The sequence below is a fragment of the Platichthys flesus genome, chromosome 14 (genome assembly GCF_949316205.1).
Source record: "Platichthys flesus chromosome 14, fPlaFle2.1, whole genome shotgun sequence".
Taxonomy (NCBI): Eukaryota; Metazoa; Chordata; class Actinopteri; order Pleuronectiformes; family Pleuronectidae; genus Platichthys; species Platichthys flesus.
This window is the reverse complement of record NC_084958.1, coordinates 18678318-18699842: the sequence shown is the minus strand read 5'-3', so window position 1 is coordinate 18699842 and position 21525 is coordinate 18678318. Positions and strand designations below refer to the sequence as shown.

At 40.4% G+C, this 21525-nt stretch overlaps 1 protein-coding gene across 5 annotated transcripts in view; it reads left to right on the top strand.

Annotated features, from left to right (window-relative positions):
* LOC133967906 (RNA-binding Raly-like protein) overlaps positions 1–21525 on the top strand; it is a 35383-nt gene that overhangs the window by 4745 nt on the left and 9113 nt on the right. For 4 of the 5 annotated variants that reach the window (XM_062403607.1, XM_062403605.1, XM_062403606.1 and 1 more), the window contains exon 2: positions 8995–9272. In XM_062403607.1, coding sequence (XP_062259591.1) covers positions 9017–9272 — 256 coding nt within the window. In that variant the 5' untranslated portion in view covers positions 8995–9016. Of the gene's footprint in view, positions 1–8994; positions 9273–15625; positions 15726–21525 lie in introns of those variants that run through there. The other variant, XM_062403608.1, reaches the window with a different exon arrangement.

Below are 21525 nucleotides of genomic sequence, written 5' to 3'. Positions count from 1 at the left end.
CGACTCATTTTAGCTGCGTGATCGTCTGCCGTCATGCTTCAGAAAGCCGCCATAAATTTGTGTAGAGGAGGACGAGGAGATAGAGCTGAAGGGAATTGGAATGTGTTTTCCTCACAGGAGCGCGGCTCTGGCGTGTAGCTGTGGGCTCCATGCGGCGAAGCATCACTTTACAGTTCAGAAAGTCAGTTCATTAAAGGTATGAGAAATATGTAAATAAAAGGCAGATAGGATATGGCAATATAAAGGGAGAGATTCACAGTAATAATGTATAAGTTAGCACTCCAGCTACCTACCTACCACATGATGTATGCCTGCATATCCCATCTTTGATATTCTGGTCTGAGGCCCAGTTCTAAGCTTCTTGAAGATGATTGGCATTGCAAATGCCTTTGTCACCCTCCTTTTTTCCATTCCCTCCATCCATCTCCCCTCTTTTTATTTCCCTCTCTCTGCTTCTATGTCTCTGTCTCGCTCCTTTTGTTGCCACCCTCCCCCTCCTCTCCCTCTTCAATTCAAACTCAAGACAGGTATTATCCCGGAGGTAATGGGGTGTAGGAGCGGAGGAAAAAATAAGAATGGTGCTTGACAATCATACTTCCTTGTTAAGCTTCACAACAAAACTCTTATTTTTTTTCAAAAGGAGAATTTCCAGGCGCCATAGTAAAGCTTAGAAAATTGCACAGCTAGTGGCTCATTACATGTGGGCATTAACGGGCTGTTGCCCATCTTCTCCGCGCCGTTAGCCGGTATTTACTGTTCTGTCCTGCAGGAGAGATTAGATTCCACTGGGCTCCTCTGGGGGCGGAGCAAAGCCACCCAGCGTGGACCTCTATTCATTAAGCCTTTAATTGTTAATTGAGGTCTTTGAATGATTCAGCAATAGCTGCTGCTGTTGGGGCATTAGCTGAGTAATTTATGGCTGCGAAAGAGCTGGGAAGAATGGATGAGGCCAAGATAAAAGGACACTGGTGCCTGCACAGCATTATTATTACACAACCACCTTATGTCAAGTCTCCCAAATCTGCTCCGTGCTCTTTTCATTGGACAGTTTTCCGAGTTAAATTCATTATGTTGTTTAGTCATAATGCAATTTGAATCTCCACTTGGCATATCATTTTAATTGAGTATTTTTTGATGAAGCTTGCTTATTATTTTGTATTAGATTTATGTTTATTATTTTCTTCTCCGACTAACATTTAGAAAAGCGTAGCAGTCAGTTGCCCAGTAATTAACGTTGCTCTGTGACTGAGTGGTCTTTAGTTGTTTTCAGCAACTCTCTGCTAAATCCTCTGTATTGTGGTTTTCAAATAGACTTCACAAATCACAATCACATTTAGATTCCGCATTTATTCCATTGTATTGTTCTGCTGTTATTCTAAAGAAACATGCTTTCAGCTGTAGTGGTGCTGGTAGGTGGATGTTTTACTTTTGAGCTGCTCCCACTGTTTCTAAAACGCTTAGCTAAGCTAAAGGTGTCCTGGCTGTAGTTTCATATTTAATGCACAGACGTGAGAGAAGAATCCATCTTCTCTTCCAACAGCGGCCAAGAAAGCTAATTATTACACTACCACCTTACAATAACTCTCAAAAGAATCTGTATGCTGTAAGCTCCTCTTGCATAGATCATTTTCACCATGTGTCTGAGTTGAATTCATTATATTCTGTGATTACAAATATCATTTAGACATAATGCAATTTGGCTCTTCACTCTTTTTTTGATTAAGCATATTAAATTTATCTTTGTGGGAGTTCTATGTTTGAAATGATGTTTCTTTCTTTGTCTGCGACTGACAATCAAAGAAATATAGTGTCGTCGCCAGGCACTAAATTTGACCTCGCCTCCGGCGATTGGACAAGCGTGTTTGTTGATCCAGGATTTGAGAAGGAATAATTAGACACTTATACATGAAGTTCTGGAAATTGAACATTTATTGTAAAACAATGAAATACTTACAGAGAGTCTCTGGGGTTCTGCCGGACACGTCACCATGTTCATTGGATCATGTCGAGAAGAAACCCCCCACATCCTAAGTCCACAGTATTTATACAGACACAGGGGGCAGCACAGAGGCGGTTCTTTTTCTTTGAGAGAATTCAGTTATTGGCCAGATGTATACTGTTTCCTCAAAGTGCAGTTTTTTGCAAGCACATCACTTTCAACTGACCAGGTGTCCTACTACTGTGGCCTTGGCCAACAGGGAGCCTGCTACATCGGAGAGACACAGATTAGACATAGAGGAGGATTTCATATCTTTTTCTCACCACGTTTCATGAAACACCTCTTTGTATTAATTCTGGCATGACCTCTCTCTTCCTGAGAACCTGTGCTTGTTGTGCAAACCCTGTGTCTGAGTCAAAAAGATAGACATCATCCCAAGAAAAGAAACAGTTGTAGCATAAGCATTATTGATTATCTAGATTATGCAGCTAATATTTATTCACAGGATATAGGTTAAATATAGTCACAAGATAAAGAGAAACATAGATATCTCAACAATAGCCAGTTAGTCGCCAGGTAATAAAAGTCAGTCTGTGATTTGAAACCTTTTTACAGCAACATTTTGGTAAAGTCTCACAGTGTGACGGGGAAATTCATACTTTCATGGTGGTGTAGTTTGCAAATTGAGACTTTATTAAAAACATGATTAGATTCCATATTTATTCCCATGTAATGTGTGCTGCTGTCAATCAACAGATCGGTGCTCACTTTCTGTTTCAGCCTTACTGGTGCTGGTACGTGGACGTTTTACCTTAGAGCTGCTCTCACTGTTTCTACTATGCTAAGCTAAATGTATTCTGGCTGGAGCTTCATATTAACTAGACGGACGTGCGAGGAGAATCAATCTTCTCTTCCATTAAATTATTTCACTACCACCTGACAATAACTCTCACAAGAATCTGTATGCTGTTAGCTCTTGTTTGTAGATCATTTTCACCATTTGTTCGAGTTGAATTCACTATATTCTGTGATTTAATATAATTTAGACAAATTGCAATTTGGCTCTTCACTTGTCGTGTGATTTCCTTTGTTTTGATCAAGCCTATTTAATATGTCTTTGTGGAAGTTCTACATTTGGAATGATGCTTCTTTCTCTCTCTGTCCCTGACTGACAATTAGAAAGGCATAGCAGTCAGGTCGCCTACAATCATTTTCCTTGACATCAATTCTCCCAGAGCTCCTGTCACAGAGTGAGTTTCAGCCGTATTTCCACATTTTGTATTATCCAAAGCAGAATTTTCTTCTAAATCTCACATATTATGCTGCATGTGTTGTCACATACAGCCGAGGGAAGGAATAAAGATCCCACACCTGCACCGCACTGTAGAGAGTCATAAATTTAGAATGTGTAAAGATGTAATTATATTTCAGTCCACATTTATTCCCCCATACTAAACATCCAGCTGTCATTCAGAAGAATGAGGCAAAAAGGGGCTTATTATCGTCCATATTTCATTCACCTTAGCAGAGATATTCTTTTCCCAGTGAAGCTCTAAAAGTTGAGACTCAGTTTGGGAAGCGTCCGTCTCCTGAGTCTGCAGGCGGCCATGAAGATGTCTGCAAATTAAACTCAGCCTTATTTCCCCCTATTGACGACAGTTGTACCCCCGTCAAGATAAAATGCTGCAATGCAACATTCAAACAGCAGCGAGTCAGTGTGGCCTGAATGCACCTTTCACATCCCGTCTGTATTTGTCATATCGGATGAGGAGTTTTCATCTTTTCTCCTCAGACAGGAGCGTGAGTCAGTGAGGAGAGATCAGGGAGCGAGGAAGTGCTAAAATGATTACTTTCACCAGCTCCTCGCCTCTTTATCTCCAGAGAATTCAGACTCTGAAGCTCCTGACAGTCAGTGTGAAAGGACCAAAGAGGATCCATGAAATACTTACACTCGGAACCTCTTCAGCACCGGAGGAGGCTGCGGAATCCCCCAAGAAAAAACATCACTGTCAAACTCTCACTCCTCTGTCGTAAGAAATACTTTTTAGAGACGCACACACACAAACACACACACACAAAATAGGACTTTGCATGGAGGCAAATATGCCAGTGATGAGCCGGGATGCGTTTAAAGCTCCTCTGATGCATGAAGATGTTATTCAGCATTAATTTCTGGAGCGTCAAGTGTGCCAAGATGAATCCAAACCCTCCACCTCTCGCTCTGCCGATTAGACTGCTTCAGATTTAGTATGAGTGTGTTTTCTGGCCCGGGATGTTTCCAGCAGCATTTGGCCAGCAGTCCTTCCACATGCTTCTTCTGCAGGCTTTGAGGATCTTAGAAACTCATGCATATTGAAATATAACCATCTCTGAAGTCTCTTTTTATTCTGAATGAGACGGAGTAATAATGTTAAACTCTCTTTCCTCTGATCATTCACGGCAAAAAAATGTTATCAAGTGCAATTTGCAAAATAAAGGAAATGCTTAAGGGTTTTTGGCTGACAATCAAAGGTGATGCATGTGGAGATACATGCAAAACTGGAAACTCTTTGCGCTCTCTCTTCTTTACAGGTCTGTAGTTTTATTCTTGTACCTGCCTCTGCCTGCAGTTATGTAGAGCCTTGGTCGAGTGGTCGCTCTGTGACCATTCGATCCCGTCAGTCTCTGACAGACGTTCGGCAGATTTACAGACTTGGTAGGAAACTACAAACCATTAGTCGAGCTAATGTCTTGTGTCCAAAAGTTTGAGACAGACTTAAAATTCAGAAACAAACACTTAAAAAGCAATTTTCACTTCCTTTCCCGGTCCGTAGCTGCTTGTGTTTATGATGCTGCTCCCTCAGGCGTCAGAGGAGGTTGTTTGAATCAAGAAGGTTCTGTTAAACACCGAAGGGTTCGATAAAGCATCTGTATTTATCTCAGCTTTGTGAAGCCCACACCTACTCACACACTAAACTCTGCCATGATAATGATCAGTCATGTAATTTCTATTTATCCTGAGGGGGGCATGACTGTCAATTCAAATGTTTCAGCGATCCATCTTAAAGCTGATGAGACGTTTCTGCCAAAACCACAAATAGGAAGCTCACAGAGATTTTGCAGAAAAAGTCATATAAGTCATACATCTAATAATCAATACATATAAATGTAGACATACAGGAATAGGTATGGAAATGAATAAAAGTAGAAATACAGAAATAAATTAATGAAGACAAACATAAATTGCATTTTTCATCAGAAACTGTATTTTTTTATTTATTTTAATTTTATTTGTTATTGTGTGTGTTTTTTGTCAATCATTTGTCCTTCATACGGTGGCTGTTTGCAGTGTAACCCCCGCTTCCTCCATGTTAACGGAGGGACACAGGGACCAAACTTAAAAATCATGTCAAGTAATTTTTCCTCTCAAAGATAGTTTCTGTTATTTCCGGTAGTAGTTTTTCTGATGTTTGTCTATGTGATTCTTTTCTTTGAAGTTTAATTGATTATTTGACGCCATGAAAAGGAGGCGTGGCATCATGATTGACAGCTTAGACTGACTCCTGATTGGGCAGACGGGGCCAAATCCCCTACACTGCACAGACGCTGGCTCCAAATTACATCAGCAGCCCAAGATGGTAACCCACGGGTCTGGGATGTTTTGGCTTCATTTTCGTACAGTTGGAGGAAGTGGCGATGTGTCGTCCATCCTTATATACACTCTATGCCTTACACCCACACTCTTACTCATAGAAACACAAATGGTGGCCCTGGTATTCGAGTGGCACCAACTTCTGCACTTCCCGCTCTATACCGCAAAGTATGAATACATGTATGAAATCCATTTTGCCTGACCGCACTTCATAACCATTTCGTTTAATGAGAAAAGGCGTAAATCTTTCATTCGAACATAATAACCTAACTCAGCTTGAGCTTCCATTAAAGACTGTTGAATAATTCGCTCTTGCTTTCTAAGTCAACCATCCACTGACCTCAGCTCTGTACATTGGGGCCACTCGATGCACTTCACATCCGTCAGTCCTCGCGTTGGATCAGATGACGGAGCTGCGAGGCCGCGGGAATGCACAGAATTGGTTTTGATTTGATTGGATTGACTGGTGCCCCCCCCCCCTCCTCCCCCGCTCTGGTGATAATTAAGTTAATCAACTCCTGAAAAAACTCATTGACGTCTTTGCCACATTACGGGGCTCGCAGCAGTGTCAAATTCTCTTTCATTCTTTGACGTTCGAAAGGAGAGTTTTCTCCCTTTTTCTTGTAAATCGGAGCAGAGGAGCTTTAGAATGCTTTATGTGTTGGTGGAGGTAAAGGATGGAGGTAAAGTATAGGTAGGATGGGGGGGGGGACGGTGACTTGAAGTGTGCCCCGGGGAGATTGACTGCAGAGAGTCCTGGTATGTGTGTGTTAGTGCATGAGTATATGTGTGAGCGAGAGGAGGTGTGAGGGATTTATCAGTGTGCGTATATCCTGCTCCTCCTCCGTTTCCACCTGGGAACGTGCACAGACATATTTTTAGAAAGCCCCTATACATGTTATGTCTGCACATTTGGACTGGAGCCACAAAACAGTCACAGAAAATATAAATTATTCACACAGAAGTACAAGTTCTTCAGATTTGTACTTGAAAAGAATGTGTTTAGGAACAAACTTCCATTGTGAGACTCACTCCTTCACAGAGTCATGTGGTTGTGCTCTTACAGCCTCATCACTCTCTTCTTCTCTCTGTCAGGTGTCGGCAGGAAACCAGGTTAAATCGCCTCATTACAAACTGTTTCTTCTAATCAATGTTGTAAATACTGTTATTTTGTTGATGAGTTCAGTTACATGCTGAATCTATTGACTCCAGTCCGTCCTGGGAGAGGGATCCCTCACATGTGACTCTCTCTGAAGTTTCCACATTTTCTAGTTTGTCCTGACTCTTGTTGAGGGTTTAGAACAGAGGATGTCGCACCTTGTTCGGCCCATTCAGACAAACATTTTTGAATTTGGGCTATACAAAGAACATCTGCTTGATTGAATGATTGAAGTTCACACGCTCACAAACAAGCAAACACAAAAACACAAAAAAACATCACCAAATTCCAGGCAGAAACAGCCTGACAGGTTTCCTGCTCCATCTTGGAGTGGATGTGTCAAATTCCTCTGAATGACTGTGAAGACACATGCTGATCCGCCCCAGAGGCCTGTGGCATTATGGGAGCAAACAGTGCAGGCTGCAGGGGGCGTACAGAGCTCGTGAAGGACTGGTGATGTGTAGACAGAAATCGCTTCAGGGCTCATTTGAGATTATCTGTCTGACTTATGTCTGCAGGCAAATGTGTTTGAAGTGTCCACTCAAATCCTCCTTTCTTTATATGTGTTGACCCGGTTCCTGTTTGGAAGTGATGAAGCTGGCATTGGTGCACGACCGAGTACTTATGAGTGAGTACTTTAGGAAGAGTACTATGTTACAAGTTGAAATCCTGCTTTCCAGGTCCTGCTGAAACTCAGATGCTTTATCCGCAGAAAAATATATCCTGCTTTATCACATTATTGATCCTGGTATATTAATATGTAAGCAGATATTTAGCGTATTTGACTGAAGCTTACATTATTTCCTTTAACTGTAGTTTATTCTAATTTAAATCCAAAGGGTCATTCTCCTCCAAAAGGTCATCAGATAAATCTCAACCTGGAAATCCTCAAGTTAAATACAAGTAACTTCAAACTTGTGCCTTTCACAAAATATGAACTTTGAATACCCTGAAGATGTTGGAGCGAGTTTACTGCACATGGAGCAAACAAAGAAAAAAAAAGGGGGAAACTGCAAGTCCCTTGTGACTTGTGCTATTTTCAAACGTGGGAACCACAGCTCATATATATATATATACAGTGAGATCTGTCAAATTCTCACGTCTGAATCCCAGCTGTCATGTGCAATCCCTCTCCACTCCTGCAGAACACAAAGGATCCCAGTGAGGGTCCACACAGAGAGAGGGGACCACTACAAGGGTTCAGATAATGCTGCGGAAACTATTAGTGGATTATTGAATCAATTAGTTGAGACGACCAATTTAATAATCATTTGAGACAATTTAAAGAAAAAATGCCAAAAACGTAAAATGTCGATTTTAACTATATTTCTTTATAGTCCTTCATAGTCGTCAAATTGATTTCTTAATATTAGATTATAGGTTGGTCAAAACCTATAATTTGAAAATAGAGCTTCTTAGTCAATCCTCAGAAAATTACCGGCAAATATTTAAATGATCGATCAGAAAATCAAACAGAAAAAAAACTCTGGGAAACAACCATGGAAATGTATCAATGTTATCTGATGTTTCATAAACTAAAGAATTAATGGATCATTCAAGAAAAAATTAGAAAATCAATCGGTTAATAAAATATTGGTTATAAGATTTTGCTTTGAGAAACTGTGATGGACATCCTCTTACTTTTTTCTGATATTTTATGAACCAAATGATCAGTTGATTCATCAGGAGCCTCGGCTCTGAATGATTCCCTGTAAATGAAACTTGTTTTGAGCCTCCAGTGGATTTGGAGAAAACAGTGTTATGATGATATTCTCATCTCATATAAAACCTGTAATTATATGCAGCAGTGGGGAGCAAACAGCGTCCAGGTCTCCTGTAGGTAATGCGATGTGAATACAAGGCTCCCACCGAACATGACTCTATAACATTCTAATCAAGAATTTGCATCTGAAACACAAACAGGCGTCAGTGTAATACACGTGCAACAGCAACACAATTGAACAACGTATGATTTGCATTCCAAGTCTCCTGGTGCAGCAAAAACATCAATGTTTCTTTTTGAGTCCTTTTCTTCTTCCTAAATGTAAAATAAGCTGCTGATGACCAGTTCTAGAATTAGTTTTACCTAAAAAAATGAATTATAAAAACATATATGACAGCACAGCACATACAAAACTGCACAGATGATTTAACGTCTGATGTGGAACAACTGCTCTCAGAGTTTAAGTCCCTCTCTGGTTCCCTGCGTGTGACCTCTAACCTTTACCACCTTTCTGAGCAGTGTCCGACTGTGTGTCCCAGCAGGCAGTGCTGCACGAGGACTAGGATGACTGGGAAGACCCAGACCAGCAACGTGACCAACAAGAATGACCCACGCTCCCTCAACTCCCGCGTCTTCATCGGCAACCTCAACACAGCTGTGGTGACCAAGGGCGACATCGAGGCCATCTTCGCCAAGTACGGGAAGATCTTCGGCTGCTCGGTGCACAAGGGCTACGCCTTCGTCCAGTACGCCAGCGAGAGGAACGCCAGGGTGGCCGTGGCCGGGGAGAACACCAGGGTCATCGCCGGACAATCACTAGGTAACGTGAATCATATGGGCAACATGTAATGATTTGTGTCTGGTTACATCATTGATAAATGTTTTTTAAATGGTTTTGTATTTATATAGTGCTTTTCTAGTCTTGAAGACCACTCAAAGCGCTTTACAGAACAGTTTTACATTCACCCATTCACACACGCATTCATACAGTGCATCTATTCGCAGCACTTTCTTATTCTATGGTGGGGCATTCGGGGTTCAGCATCTTGTCCAAGGACACTTCGGCATGCAGATGGGTCAGACTGGGGATCGAACTGCTGACCTTCAGGTTGGAGAACGACCACTCCACCCCCTCAGCCACAGCCGCCTGATAACAGTTCAAATGCATAGGAGATGACAACTAGAAACTACACTGAACTTTCAGGGTAAAAGGGTCGAAACAAAAAGAAGTCATATGTATTTATATTCCATGTATTTCTTCCACCCTTGCAAAAAAGATATCACAAATAGCATTATAAAAATGTGCACATTAAATATTTTGTTAGCTACGGCAACAGACCTCCGTCCTGCCTGATGTTTCGTTCCACAGCAACAACACAGAGCATCAATGTCCATCACTGACAGTAATTGAAAAATGGTGAGAGTACAATATATTAGTTCCTTCATAAAAAAAAGTCATTCCTTAACGTTTCATCTTCTTCCCCAGTATCCTGGTCAAAGTTACCCAGTAACTGCTCTACTGAAAACCTATAGATAATAAACAATTACACAGAGTGCGATTGTAGATTAATGAAAAGTGTAATATGATCATTACAATCCTTTATCTGCAGTATTTTTCAGAACCTCATTATAAAACAGAAAAGCATTGCATAAAAACACATTTACTGCGAAAGCAATAAAACTAAATAAGAAATAAATATAAAAGCAAAGCAAGAGCCATAACACAGGGATCAATACTCATAATAAAAGTAATTCTATAAAATACGAGCTTCAGGATTGTAAATTTGATAGAGAAACCGGCAGCAAGAGGCTTTAAAACACCTTATTTCAAGTAAATGGCTGAACTCTAACTTTTAATGGATAAAAACCTGAAGTAACCATCTGCTCCCACTGCTTATGGTCAAAAGTTCTGCAACAGATCTGCCGACAATCTTGAATTTGATCAGAAAAAACCTTCGAATAATCCTGCGCTGGAGCGGTGCAGCCGCGGTGCAGATGCAAAGATAGGGAACCCAGTTTTAGGAGCTAAACACGGCGAGGCTGCAGCGAGGACACCAGGCGTAAAGATAAGAGTGAGAAGACGAGGAGAAACTGGGACGACAGACAAGCTGCATCACGGAGGAAACGTTCACAGCTCAGTCCTCATGGGCATTCAATGGATCCCTGTAAATCTTCCTTATATTACTTATTGATTAGTTCACAGCCTCCTCCATAGAAAAATAAAAGTCCTCCCGAGCCCTGCTCTCTCATTAAATATGAATAAGAGCGCTGCAGGGTCAATTCTGAAATTCCACCCTGCATTCTGCCAGTTTCATGCATTTTGGCCGTGAAATTAAATGCGGCAGTGCTAAAACTGTGGGGACGACTTCAGTTCACAGTGATTTGATTCATCGTTATTTTACTTGAGAGCTTTTATTTTACTTATTGTAGAAAAATAAGAACAGATACTCTAAATCGTAAGTGGAACTTTATGAACTCAAGTGGCCCTGAGGTAACGGGTGAGTTAGGAGTTGGTATTTTGGATTAGGAGCAGCATTAGTGCAACCATGCTAAGCAACTAGTTATGTTAGCAAGATGTCAGACACGTTTTTAATTAACTCAAAACAAAGACAAAAATATTAACTGTCAAATGATTTCTGCCTTGTTTCCATGTATTGTATTTACTTGAATTAGTGCTACATCACCATAAGCAGTGGTATTAAAATAAACCCATGACTTAGAGGAATGGTTTGAAATCTTTTGAAATACATTTGATTAGAGAGGAGTTAGGGACTAAATCTTAGTCTGTTCTGTGTGGATATGTGGAGGATGTGATTACATTAATTAGGCATCAAGACTCATAAAGACTGGACATTTCTTTGCAAATTATCCGACTAGCTAAAGCACACAACTCCCTTATGCTAAGTTAACTAGCTGCATGCTAATAAGTAAAATTAGACTGATATGAGATCACTGTGACCTGTGACCTTAGACCCTTGACCACCAAAATCGAATCAGTTAATCTGTGAGTGTAAATTGATATTTGTGCCAAAGTTAAAAAGACTCTTGGTCTCAAGATATCATGATTGCAAGGTAAAATGGACCTTAAAGCGGCAACTGTGACATTGACCTTTGACCTCCAAATACTAATTCCCTAATGTTTGAATCAAAGTGATTGTTTTTACCAAATTCCCTCAGAGCTGCTGTGTTCATAAGGTCACAGTGACCTTTCACCACCAAAATGTAACCAGCTCATTTTAGACCCTAATGGAAAGTTTGGACAAAATTTGAAGAAATTCCCCAGGGATGTTCTGGAGATATCTCGTTCACAAACAAGGGACAGACGCACAACTTGAAAACCAAATGCTTCTGGCCTCTGGTTGTCGTTAGCATGGAGGCTAAAACACCACAGACACATTCCCCCGGTCTTCACTCTGTCGTCAGCCCATGTTCATGTGTCCCGTCTACATCATTGCTTCCACTTACTGCTCCTCTCATTGTAATGTACACTGACAAACCACAACACAGTTACATTACCTCAGACACACAACAGCTACAGGAGATCTCAGCTAACACAAAAAACGCAGCGAAAGCTTAAAAATCATGCAGACCACGACTCCACGCATCAGCCACTGTGGGACGCTCCTTTGCACACAGTGTGATAATGCAGCAGCACTGTCCTCATGATGTTCCTGTAAACCCACAAGAACACACAATGAATTCAGGACATTAAGAATGCACCTGAAGTGTCAGAGGTAAACCTACAGGCGCCCGCGGTAACGTTTCTGCTTTGGAAATGATATTTTCTGCCTTTATTCAGCTGCCACTGTGAAATTTAACCCCTGAAGTCTTATCTTTTAAACATGAACCTCATATTTGATTAAACTCAGGGATCTGTATTGCCAGAGGTGCGAGCGGTCGGCACGAGATGTGAATTCTTGATATTTTCCTCCACGCGTTCCTGCTTTATTAAATTACACGCAAGGAGGAGTGACACGAGTGTCCATCACGTGACAGGTTTAAGTGATGTGAGATACTGAGGCTTCTCTCGCTTTATTTACTTTATTTATTTAGTTCATAAAAACAACAGTGACTTTCAATCACACTGGTGTTTGGCCTGAGACGGCAGCTATTTAGACACTGATGAAGACGCTGCTGGTGATGAAGAGCAAAGGAGAAGGTTAAATCCCAGTTCCACCAGTTCAGCATAGACGTATTGATGACTTAAGGTTCATTCTTTAAATCTGTGTTTAGTTTGATCTGCTCTGCCTCGTGTCCGTTTATTGTGTGCTGGAGTTTTCACGCGTGCCTGCTCTCTGGTTTGGTCTTTGAGCGCCTCCCTGTGGCTGAAATACTTACTGCAGAACATTATATTAAATCACTGGTTTAATAAGGTTTTTTCGTGATATCAAGCCCTCATAAATACCTGGAAAATTAGTGGTAGCTTTGAAAAATGTTCAGAGACTTTGTTTGAGTTTGGGAATGTTTATATATTTGATCTGGTTATATCTAATCTTATATTATCTTATCTCATCTTATCTAGCAAAGTGCTTCACAAGATTAAAACAACAGGAAATTGCAATGAAGACATTAAATTAATATATAACAAATATTGTCGATTAAAAGCTCATTTTAAGATGTGATGATTAAATATGAATATATAAACTCTAACTGAAACTTTAACTGGAGTTTTTGCCTACTTATGAATTGTTCCACTTGCTTGACCACTAGATGGTGCTGAGAGAGAGTGACATCACGTCTGGGACATACTGTCTCTCCGCAGGTCGGATTCATTTATGTCCTCAGTCCTCAAACTCCTGCAGGGATCCTCTGTGCAGAATATTAAACCACCATTTTACATTTCTCATTTTATCCCATGATTGTTAGATTTTTTTTTCAAAAGTGGTTGTTTTTAAGCTTTTGATTCAAATCAATTATAGAATTAACCTGGAATAATTTTTGTGTTGCACAGTTTTCCACATGAAACAAAAAGAAGAGTGTTTTTGATATTTATCCAAACGTGTCAAAATGAGACAATGGTTGAGGACATTGATGTTTAATTTCCAGTGACTGGGCCTGAAGCTGCGAATCCTCTATCTTTCATGAGATTTCACGTTTTCCTGTCCTTTCTTACTGAGAACAAAGGAGCTGGGGAAGTATTAAGATGTCACGCTGCGCATGAGACAGCTGCCAAGCCCTGTGTCAGTGTAATTAGATATTAGAATTACAAGGCTTCATCTATAACAGAGTCCAAGTGCTGCAACAGCTGGGAATTCAGAAGGCTGCTCCCCCCCGGGCGCCCTGCTCTTTCAATCTGTCTCTGAAGTCCACAGCCCATCCACTTTAAATTAAATTTAAAAAGCAGAGATGAATGGCGGCAGTAGGAAGCTGATTCGCTCCTGCAGTGGATGGATCTCTGTTGTTTGACTGGTGAGGTCAAACTGGATTTTTCTGCAGGTTGAATCTGAACAGAGAACAGGTTGTATTTTCTGATATGAAGCTTGAATATCAAATGAGAGCCTCTTGTTAATTTGCTGTTTGTTGAATAGCGGTTAATTGTGTGACAATTTTTCTTGATTTTCAAATAATCTACTGCACGGAATTTACATCTGCCCCCTTTCTTGAACATTTTTCATTTTAATTATATTTTATCAGCAAATGCTTACACTGCTCCATGAACCAGAAATCCCTTTTTTAATGTGTTTATTTATCTAAATTCCCTTAAAGCATTGCTCTTTACACAGTTTAACAGAGACAGTGAAAAACAATATTTTACATATTGGAAAATATGTTCCAATAGATGTACACGTGTAAACACAAGCTTTAAATAAGTGAATTCACACATGAATAAAACAACCACAAATCAGAAATGTGCAAAGACAAAAGGCTTAAATGAATATGCATATGTGTATATATGTATTCAACCTGAGTCTGTGTGTACTGAAATACCCTGTAGCTGCTAGAATGTATTGTGAACATCATTATGCATGTTCTGAATTTGACTAATAGATCCACTCATTCATTCCTCATTGTTTTGTCTAAATTTGGTTTCAGCTGCAGGGATTTATGACTCAGCTCATGTCAGTCTCTTTGTTTTGGTTGTCTAGCCCACAGCTTTATATTTTGGTTCATTCTCACATCTCTCATAGAGTCAGTTTCAGCACCTGACACAGTTCAGAGACTTCAGCTGCAGAAGACAGAGGAGCCAGATGTTTTCCTCAGGACTTGGGTGCGAGTAAAACTGAGCTAAAAGCAAAGTTTACGTCAGAATAAATACTATTGTTAGTCTGTTTCATGTTTGTATAGGTTCATGTTCACTAACAACACTCTCAAGATCAGCTACCCTTCATTGAAGTTAATATATCTCTATCGCTCCCTAGTGGCTGCTTGCAGCATCGAACATAAAGCCCACCCCTTCCCTATTAGCAAAGAACAACAGTAAAGGATAGTTGTTTAGGAAAGCAAAAATGTATCAGTAAGAACAATGTATTCAACAAAGTAAAATTGGGATGTGGGAACTTGTAATAGACATTTTAAATATATATTTGCTAATATTAAATTGACTAAATAATTTGTGTATTAACTGACAATGAATCTTTAAAATTTTTTACAAGCACACTTTAAATAGGGCTGCTTTTGGAAGAGTAAATAAGTAATAGAAGCTTATGTTCACCTGCACCAGATTCAAAAAAGGAAATTAAAAGGGGAAATTTATAAATTATTTCAACATTTAGGATACTTTCTTTTCTGAGGGGTTCTGGGTGACATGGACACTAAAATGCCGGCTACCTTGTTTTATCTATAAATATACACACACAAGTTTGTCTTTGTTATATACAAGGAAGTGAGCTTTTTGTATTTTCTTTTACATGCATCTTCTGACTCCCCTGGACTTCACCTTAAAATGATATACCTGACTTCAGCATGTAAGGGGAGACAGGGGAAAATTTTGGGAGCCATTTTTCTTCTTTCCTCCCATAAAAAAATTGTAATCATGTAATTTCCCCTCGTCTAATCCGCCTTGACACACAGGGAAAAAGACAGGGATGTTGTGGTTGAATTTGTGCTCCTGCTGTTGGGGCTGAGCGGTGTATTGGAGGAGAGGTTTCCCCCTGAACCAATTTGACAGATGGTATGGTCTGAGGCTGAGAGTCTGCAGCTGGAGCAGCAGCATCAGTCTGTCAGAGAATAAAACCCATAGAGGAGAAAAGTGCATCTCAGCTCAGCATCTCTTCCACCAGCCTCCTCCTGCTCAACATGACCATGTACAAGGGCAGGCGTCGCAACCACAGATGTGAGTATGTGACGAGGCAGGCGGAGGAGTTGATTCATTTTTTCCGGGGGTGTTTGAGAGGATGATTAGAAGTTGATTGATGCAGGAGCTTCACTTTATTTAGTGCGAGTGAGATTTCATTTCAGCTGATTTTAACTTCTTTATCGGGCTAAGAATGACAGCAGCTGCTCAGAGGAACTTGTTGTTAAGTGTTCAAACACATAGCGATGGCGCTTCTCTGTCATGTGTCTGAAGTCTGTGTCGTCTGAATCGTGCTTCTCCTCCATGCATGTTGGCTAAATGTGCCATTTCTTGCAAAGAAATAAATATATAATCCTTATTTCACCTTAAAAAGCACAATTAACTACTGGGTTGTAGTTTAAATAGATCATAGGTGATCAGATCACGGATGCTGCAGTGATTAATCGATTAGAAAGCGACTCAACTACTTTGATAATCGATTCATCTTTTCAGTTTGCAAGGATTCCAAAATATTCGGCTGCTCCCATGTGGAGACTCAATGCTTTTTCTTCATCATGTGTGAATATGGCTGCAAACGGAATATCTGTGTGCTTAGAATTACAGGGAAAAAACATTTAATCACATCTACTTTAGGTGGTGGTAAATCATAACAAGCTTTTTCACAGTTTTCTGACATATTTACATCAGTAGATTAATCAATAAGGAAATCAATCTTTGGTTGCAGCCATATAAATCCTACAGGATCATCATTAATACGTCTAATATGGTGATAATTTATGAATTCGGAAAAAGCTAATCCTTTTTCCAGCCAGTTTTTTTGTGGTTTTCACAGGAAATGTGTGAGCTGCTCATTTTTCACTGTGATTTGATCACAGGCGGCAGAGGGCTGTTTAAAGGGCGGTATCTATTCTGTGGCTGCACTTAGTGTTACAATTAGTGTGCTGCTTCTGTGACAAGAAAAGTTGTGTGTTCAGAAACCACTGCAGTGGAGCCTGTGAGTGATGGACTGTATGTCCAGATGGTTGGCAGCTGCAGGGGTGTGTGTGTGTGTGTGTGTGTGTGTGTGTGTGTGTGTGTGTGTGTGTGTGTGTGTGTGTGTGTTGTGTGTGTGTGTGTGTGTGTGTGTGTGTGTGTGTGTGTGTGTGTGTGTGTGTGTGTGTGCATGCACTCACCTGTGACGCACACTGCTGGTGGAAAGATTTGTGTACACTTTGCATCTTGGGAAGAATAAATCTCATATATTAACATCTATATGTGCTGATTTATGATCGATGGCAGGTGTTTATACAATGACTGTGTTCTGCATTTCAAATCTTTTTCATACATATTCATAAATTGTACCCTTAAGTGGGGTTGCAAATAATAATCATAATCACTTTGTGTTACACATTAACGGGTGTTTTGTGTCAAGCGTACAATGAAAGTCGTAAGGAAATCCAGCTCCTGGGTTGATTTTGAAATAGCAGCGATTTTTTGTTTTGTCAGTGTCATGAAAAATCTCTTTAGCACAATTTGTTCAAAATTATATAAAAATCTTTAGAGTATTTGTCCAGCATCACAGTTTGTGTTGTTGAAGATGCTATAAAAGTGATGACAGCACCTTTGTAATTTGCACCCTACAACACCTTTTCCAGTTGTTACCACTTCAACCAAAGATTTTTCCATCTTGGTTAATGAGATTAGTCTTTTAAAGCACAGAGACATCAGCAAATTATCCAGTAGCAACCAAACAACTAAAACAACCTGAGGATCTTGTATCTCTGGTTTTCTTTGTGGTAAAAACATGTATTTCCTGCTTTTGGATCCTCGTAATCTTCTAACAACTGGTTGAATTTAACCTTAGGATCATGACCCTCGGGTTTGGAACCACAGATTCTGCCAATTGATCTAATATCCCTAAAAACGTTTTCCTGTATTTTCTATATAACTAAATTCCAACAAAGTATGAACTGCGGCCACTTGTGTGTATTACTGTGCAGATGTGTGATGTGCAGCTTGTGCTATTGTTTCCAGTTGCTCCTCACCGTGCATCCTCCGCAGTGTTTCCACAGTCAGCTCATGAACGAGGAGGCAGATGTACCAGTAGTTCCGAGCAGGTGGCAGCTGTAGATTTGTCATTTTTCCAGCTGCCTGCTTGGTTTAACAAGCGGGCGTTTAGGTGGAAGTGATGGACAGCCTCTTATGGATAAAACGTTTCAAAGTGTTGCAGTTAAGAGCCACAAACTTGCATCATTAGATCATAAGATTAAGATCATAAGAGAAAAGAAGGAAGCGTGCGGGAGCAGCTCAGGAGAGATGAAAGACGGAATTATCTTCACCTCAGGCTACAGCAATACGCTCAATATGATTTAATGCAAAAATCAACACGAGCCCACGTTTGGACAAACCTCAGCAGCATCAACATTTCTACCTCTGTGCTGGTGATATGCTCTTTTGATTTGATCGACATTCCCAGTGAGATAAATCGACTCCATCCAACCCTAAAATATAGAAATCCCACATCACGTTCTGCTTAATGGATTATAGCTCAGCAGGTCTGATGAAAATGATTTTATTCGAAGCTCAGGGGTTTGTGGTGGAGCTGCCAAACACGTCCACACTGTGCCAGGTAGCCATTTTCCTTAAGAGGGCTAAGGAGCAAAGTACAAGATATTAATTAAGGAAGGACAGGCTGTCAGGCAATTAATCCAAGTCCCACCCATAACAAAACCTGTTAACGCCTCGGGGTGCTCGTCCTGAATGGAATCAGGGGGGATGCTGTCGCTCTGGGCATTCAGCTCCCAGAGGGTTGACAGAGTAATTTAAATAGACGTGTGTGGAAGTCTGGATGTCTGGACGTTAGACAGATGGATCTGCTCCCTGCTTGTATGGTGAATGGTTTAAGCAAGCAGCATGTTCACTTCTATACACATTTCTGAATTCTATTTTTGACCAGAGAGATCTGTCACTTGAAATATCTTTAGTCACATTTTGAGCTGTTGAAATTCAAATAGAATTAAGTACAATTACATTCTCATTAGTACGATTGAAGTAATGTGTTGTACGGAAAATCAAAAAAGAGGAATCTATAATTCGCTTATTCACGATATGACAATTATTTTGATCATTGATTAACATCAGGGGATTTCCTTGAGCCTGATCGATTTTTCTTTGATGGCACATAGCCAGAAACACATTTGCTTTCTACACCTGTCACTCACGGTGCCTTGCTCGAGAAAAACACTCTCTCAGTTGTAATGAAAAAGGACGACGCCGCCTTCGCCCTTGAGCCAAGATCGAAGATTATTCCATTCGTCCCTGTCAGATTTACAGGGTGTGAGAACACGCCGTAGATTGAATTTGCCACCGCTGTCGTGCAGGATGTCTCCGAGTCGCACATTTGTATTCACACAGGGGCCCGGATGATCTCTTAATCAAATACTGTTCACCTGCTCTCAGGACGCATGCCGCGGCAGAGCTGGAGTGTGTTATGTGCCAGAGGTGACGGCTTGTCTGCAAAAAGAAAATCCACTGTCTCATTTCTTTCCTGGAGCTAATTTAAAACTTCACGTATACCCCCTCAGTCATAAAGGCACAGAAAGCACCAGTTTAAACATGGATAACCACTTAGATTTCCCAATTATTTCCGTTACACGTTTCATAAGAGCCATACATGAAGGAGGACGTGTTTAAAAAGCCCATTTGCTATGTAAAGTCTTTTCCAATGTATTGTTACCAATGGGAATTACCACAGGCCATGTACTGGCATTCAGCTGCTGTCTGGCTAAATAGAAGCAGCACAAGAGGCTGTAGAGTTATTTAGGCACTTTCTCCTTTTCAAACTAAGCTCATCCCAGTGGACCAATTCAATTTGTGTGCGTGTTTGTTTGTGTTTGTGTTTGTGTGCGTGCGTCAGCTCTCACGACTCGTCTACAACCCACGAGACTTATAGAGCTCAAGGGCAGGCTCAGCTGAGGAGTCTATATCCAGCTAAAATGGAACCTCACACACACACAATCACACATTCAGCAACACAGCAACAGACTTGCAGGTAATTTCAGCAGAGATTCATTAATATGAATGAAGACAAACAGATTCAGAGCGCCCTGAGGTGGTGATGACTGTATTCTTGCAGTGTTGGATATATAAATATGTGACTGAACTCAGCCGCATCCTCGCCGGGAGACGCGCTCTATCAAAACGAGGTCGTGTAAAACCTGCGATTGATGCTTTCATCTCGTACTCAGATGAGGGGAGACGGTGTAAAAACATTTCTTTTGACCCTGGAGATTTAGAAACTACTGCAGTCTGAGCAGGAAAAAGCAAAACTAATCTGTGAGGGGGTGTTACAGTGCGTGTTAGAGCTGTTGCTTAGGGCTTGTGGAAATGGCTGCTATTATTATTATATTAGGAATAAAAAAATAAGCAGATACAATCTCTTTAAACCTCCTTTCATGATTGAATTTTTTTCAAAGTGGTCGTTTGCTTTTTGCCTTGATATAATATCACTGATATAATAAAGTTTTCCTCGATTTCTGTTATTATTTACAAAAAAATTTTGTTGTCTATTTTATGTTTACTTTGTAAACAGAAAGTTAAATGAATGCATAAGATCACCTTAATGTTAACTTCCCCTGAAGGCTCAAAACTTCACTAATCCATCTGTACATATTAACAGCTGATTAAATATCTTAAAATGACATTAAATGGTTTTCTTGTGGGGACAAATCTTTATATAAAGATAGATGACAGATCTCCACTTCCTTCCAAGCAACAGTATAATGCAGGTACATGTATTCTCTATAAACTGCTTCTGTGAGTCCTGGGGGAACATGAACTGTAGACTCATTTCCCGACTTACTCGCAGTCATAATGTAGTAGAAGACATATTAATAAGTGTTTGCAGCTAATGGAACAAATTTATATTGTATTTTCTCCTTCATACCCCAATAATGACGGTTAATAGGTGAATCCTCCATATGTATCTCCATTAAACCATAGTAAGTCCCAATAATACACGATGTAATATATTGTTCTTATATCTGTTTACAATTTAAGTTTTGTGTATCCTAAAGGTGGCCAGTATTTAAAAATATAAAGTATGATTAATTTGTCCTTTCCACTAAAATACCCAATTTGTACCACATACTCTTGTTTTGTTCCCCCGTATATTCATCAGGAACCAGTAAATATTTTATTCATACTGTTAAATTTGCTAATAAATTGTGGTAGTTTGTGCCGTGATACGACCAGTAGGATAATTGAGCAGTGGCAAAAAAACTTGAACCTTTTTGTCTGCACCGTCTGCAGTCATTTGTAAAGTGCCTTGCTCAAATACACCCTGTCAAAGCACAGCTTTCATCTGTGGCTAAGAAATGAAGCACGCTCAGGAGCTTACATGTGACTCTTTATGTTGTCGCTACGTGTGTTACGATGTTAATGTGCTGCAGCCAACTTGCTCATAATGGCTTCGGCATAAAGCAACTTTTTACATCACCCCTCAGTGCGATGCCGCACACAATTTACTGTATCAATCAAGTCCTAAGTGGCTATTGCTTAGCAACAGTTTCTATCTCCCCTATCTCCAGGCACAACTTTTTTATGGATGCAGGCATAAACAAGTCAGTCTGCGGGCACACACATGCACACACTCAGGCATACGTGCCATTTGTGTATATGATTATTATAATGACTGTAATTAATCAGAGCCTCAGTATGTGTCTGTCGTGGGGGGGGGGGGGGGGGGGGGAAGTGCTCGTTTCAGAGTGCTTTTTATTTCTCTGCTCTCTCTTTAATGAACCAAGTAGGGGACCAAAGGAGAGTAGGCTTTATATTGGGAACCGTTCCTCACATCTTCTTG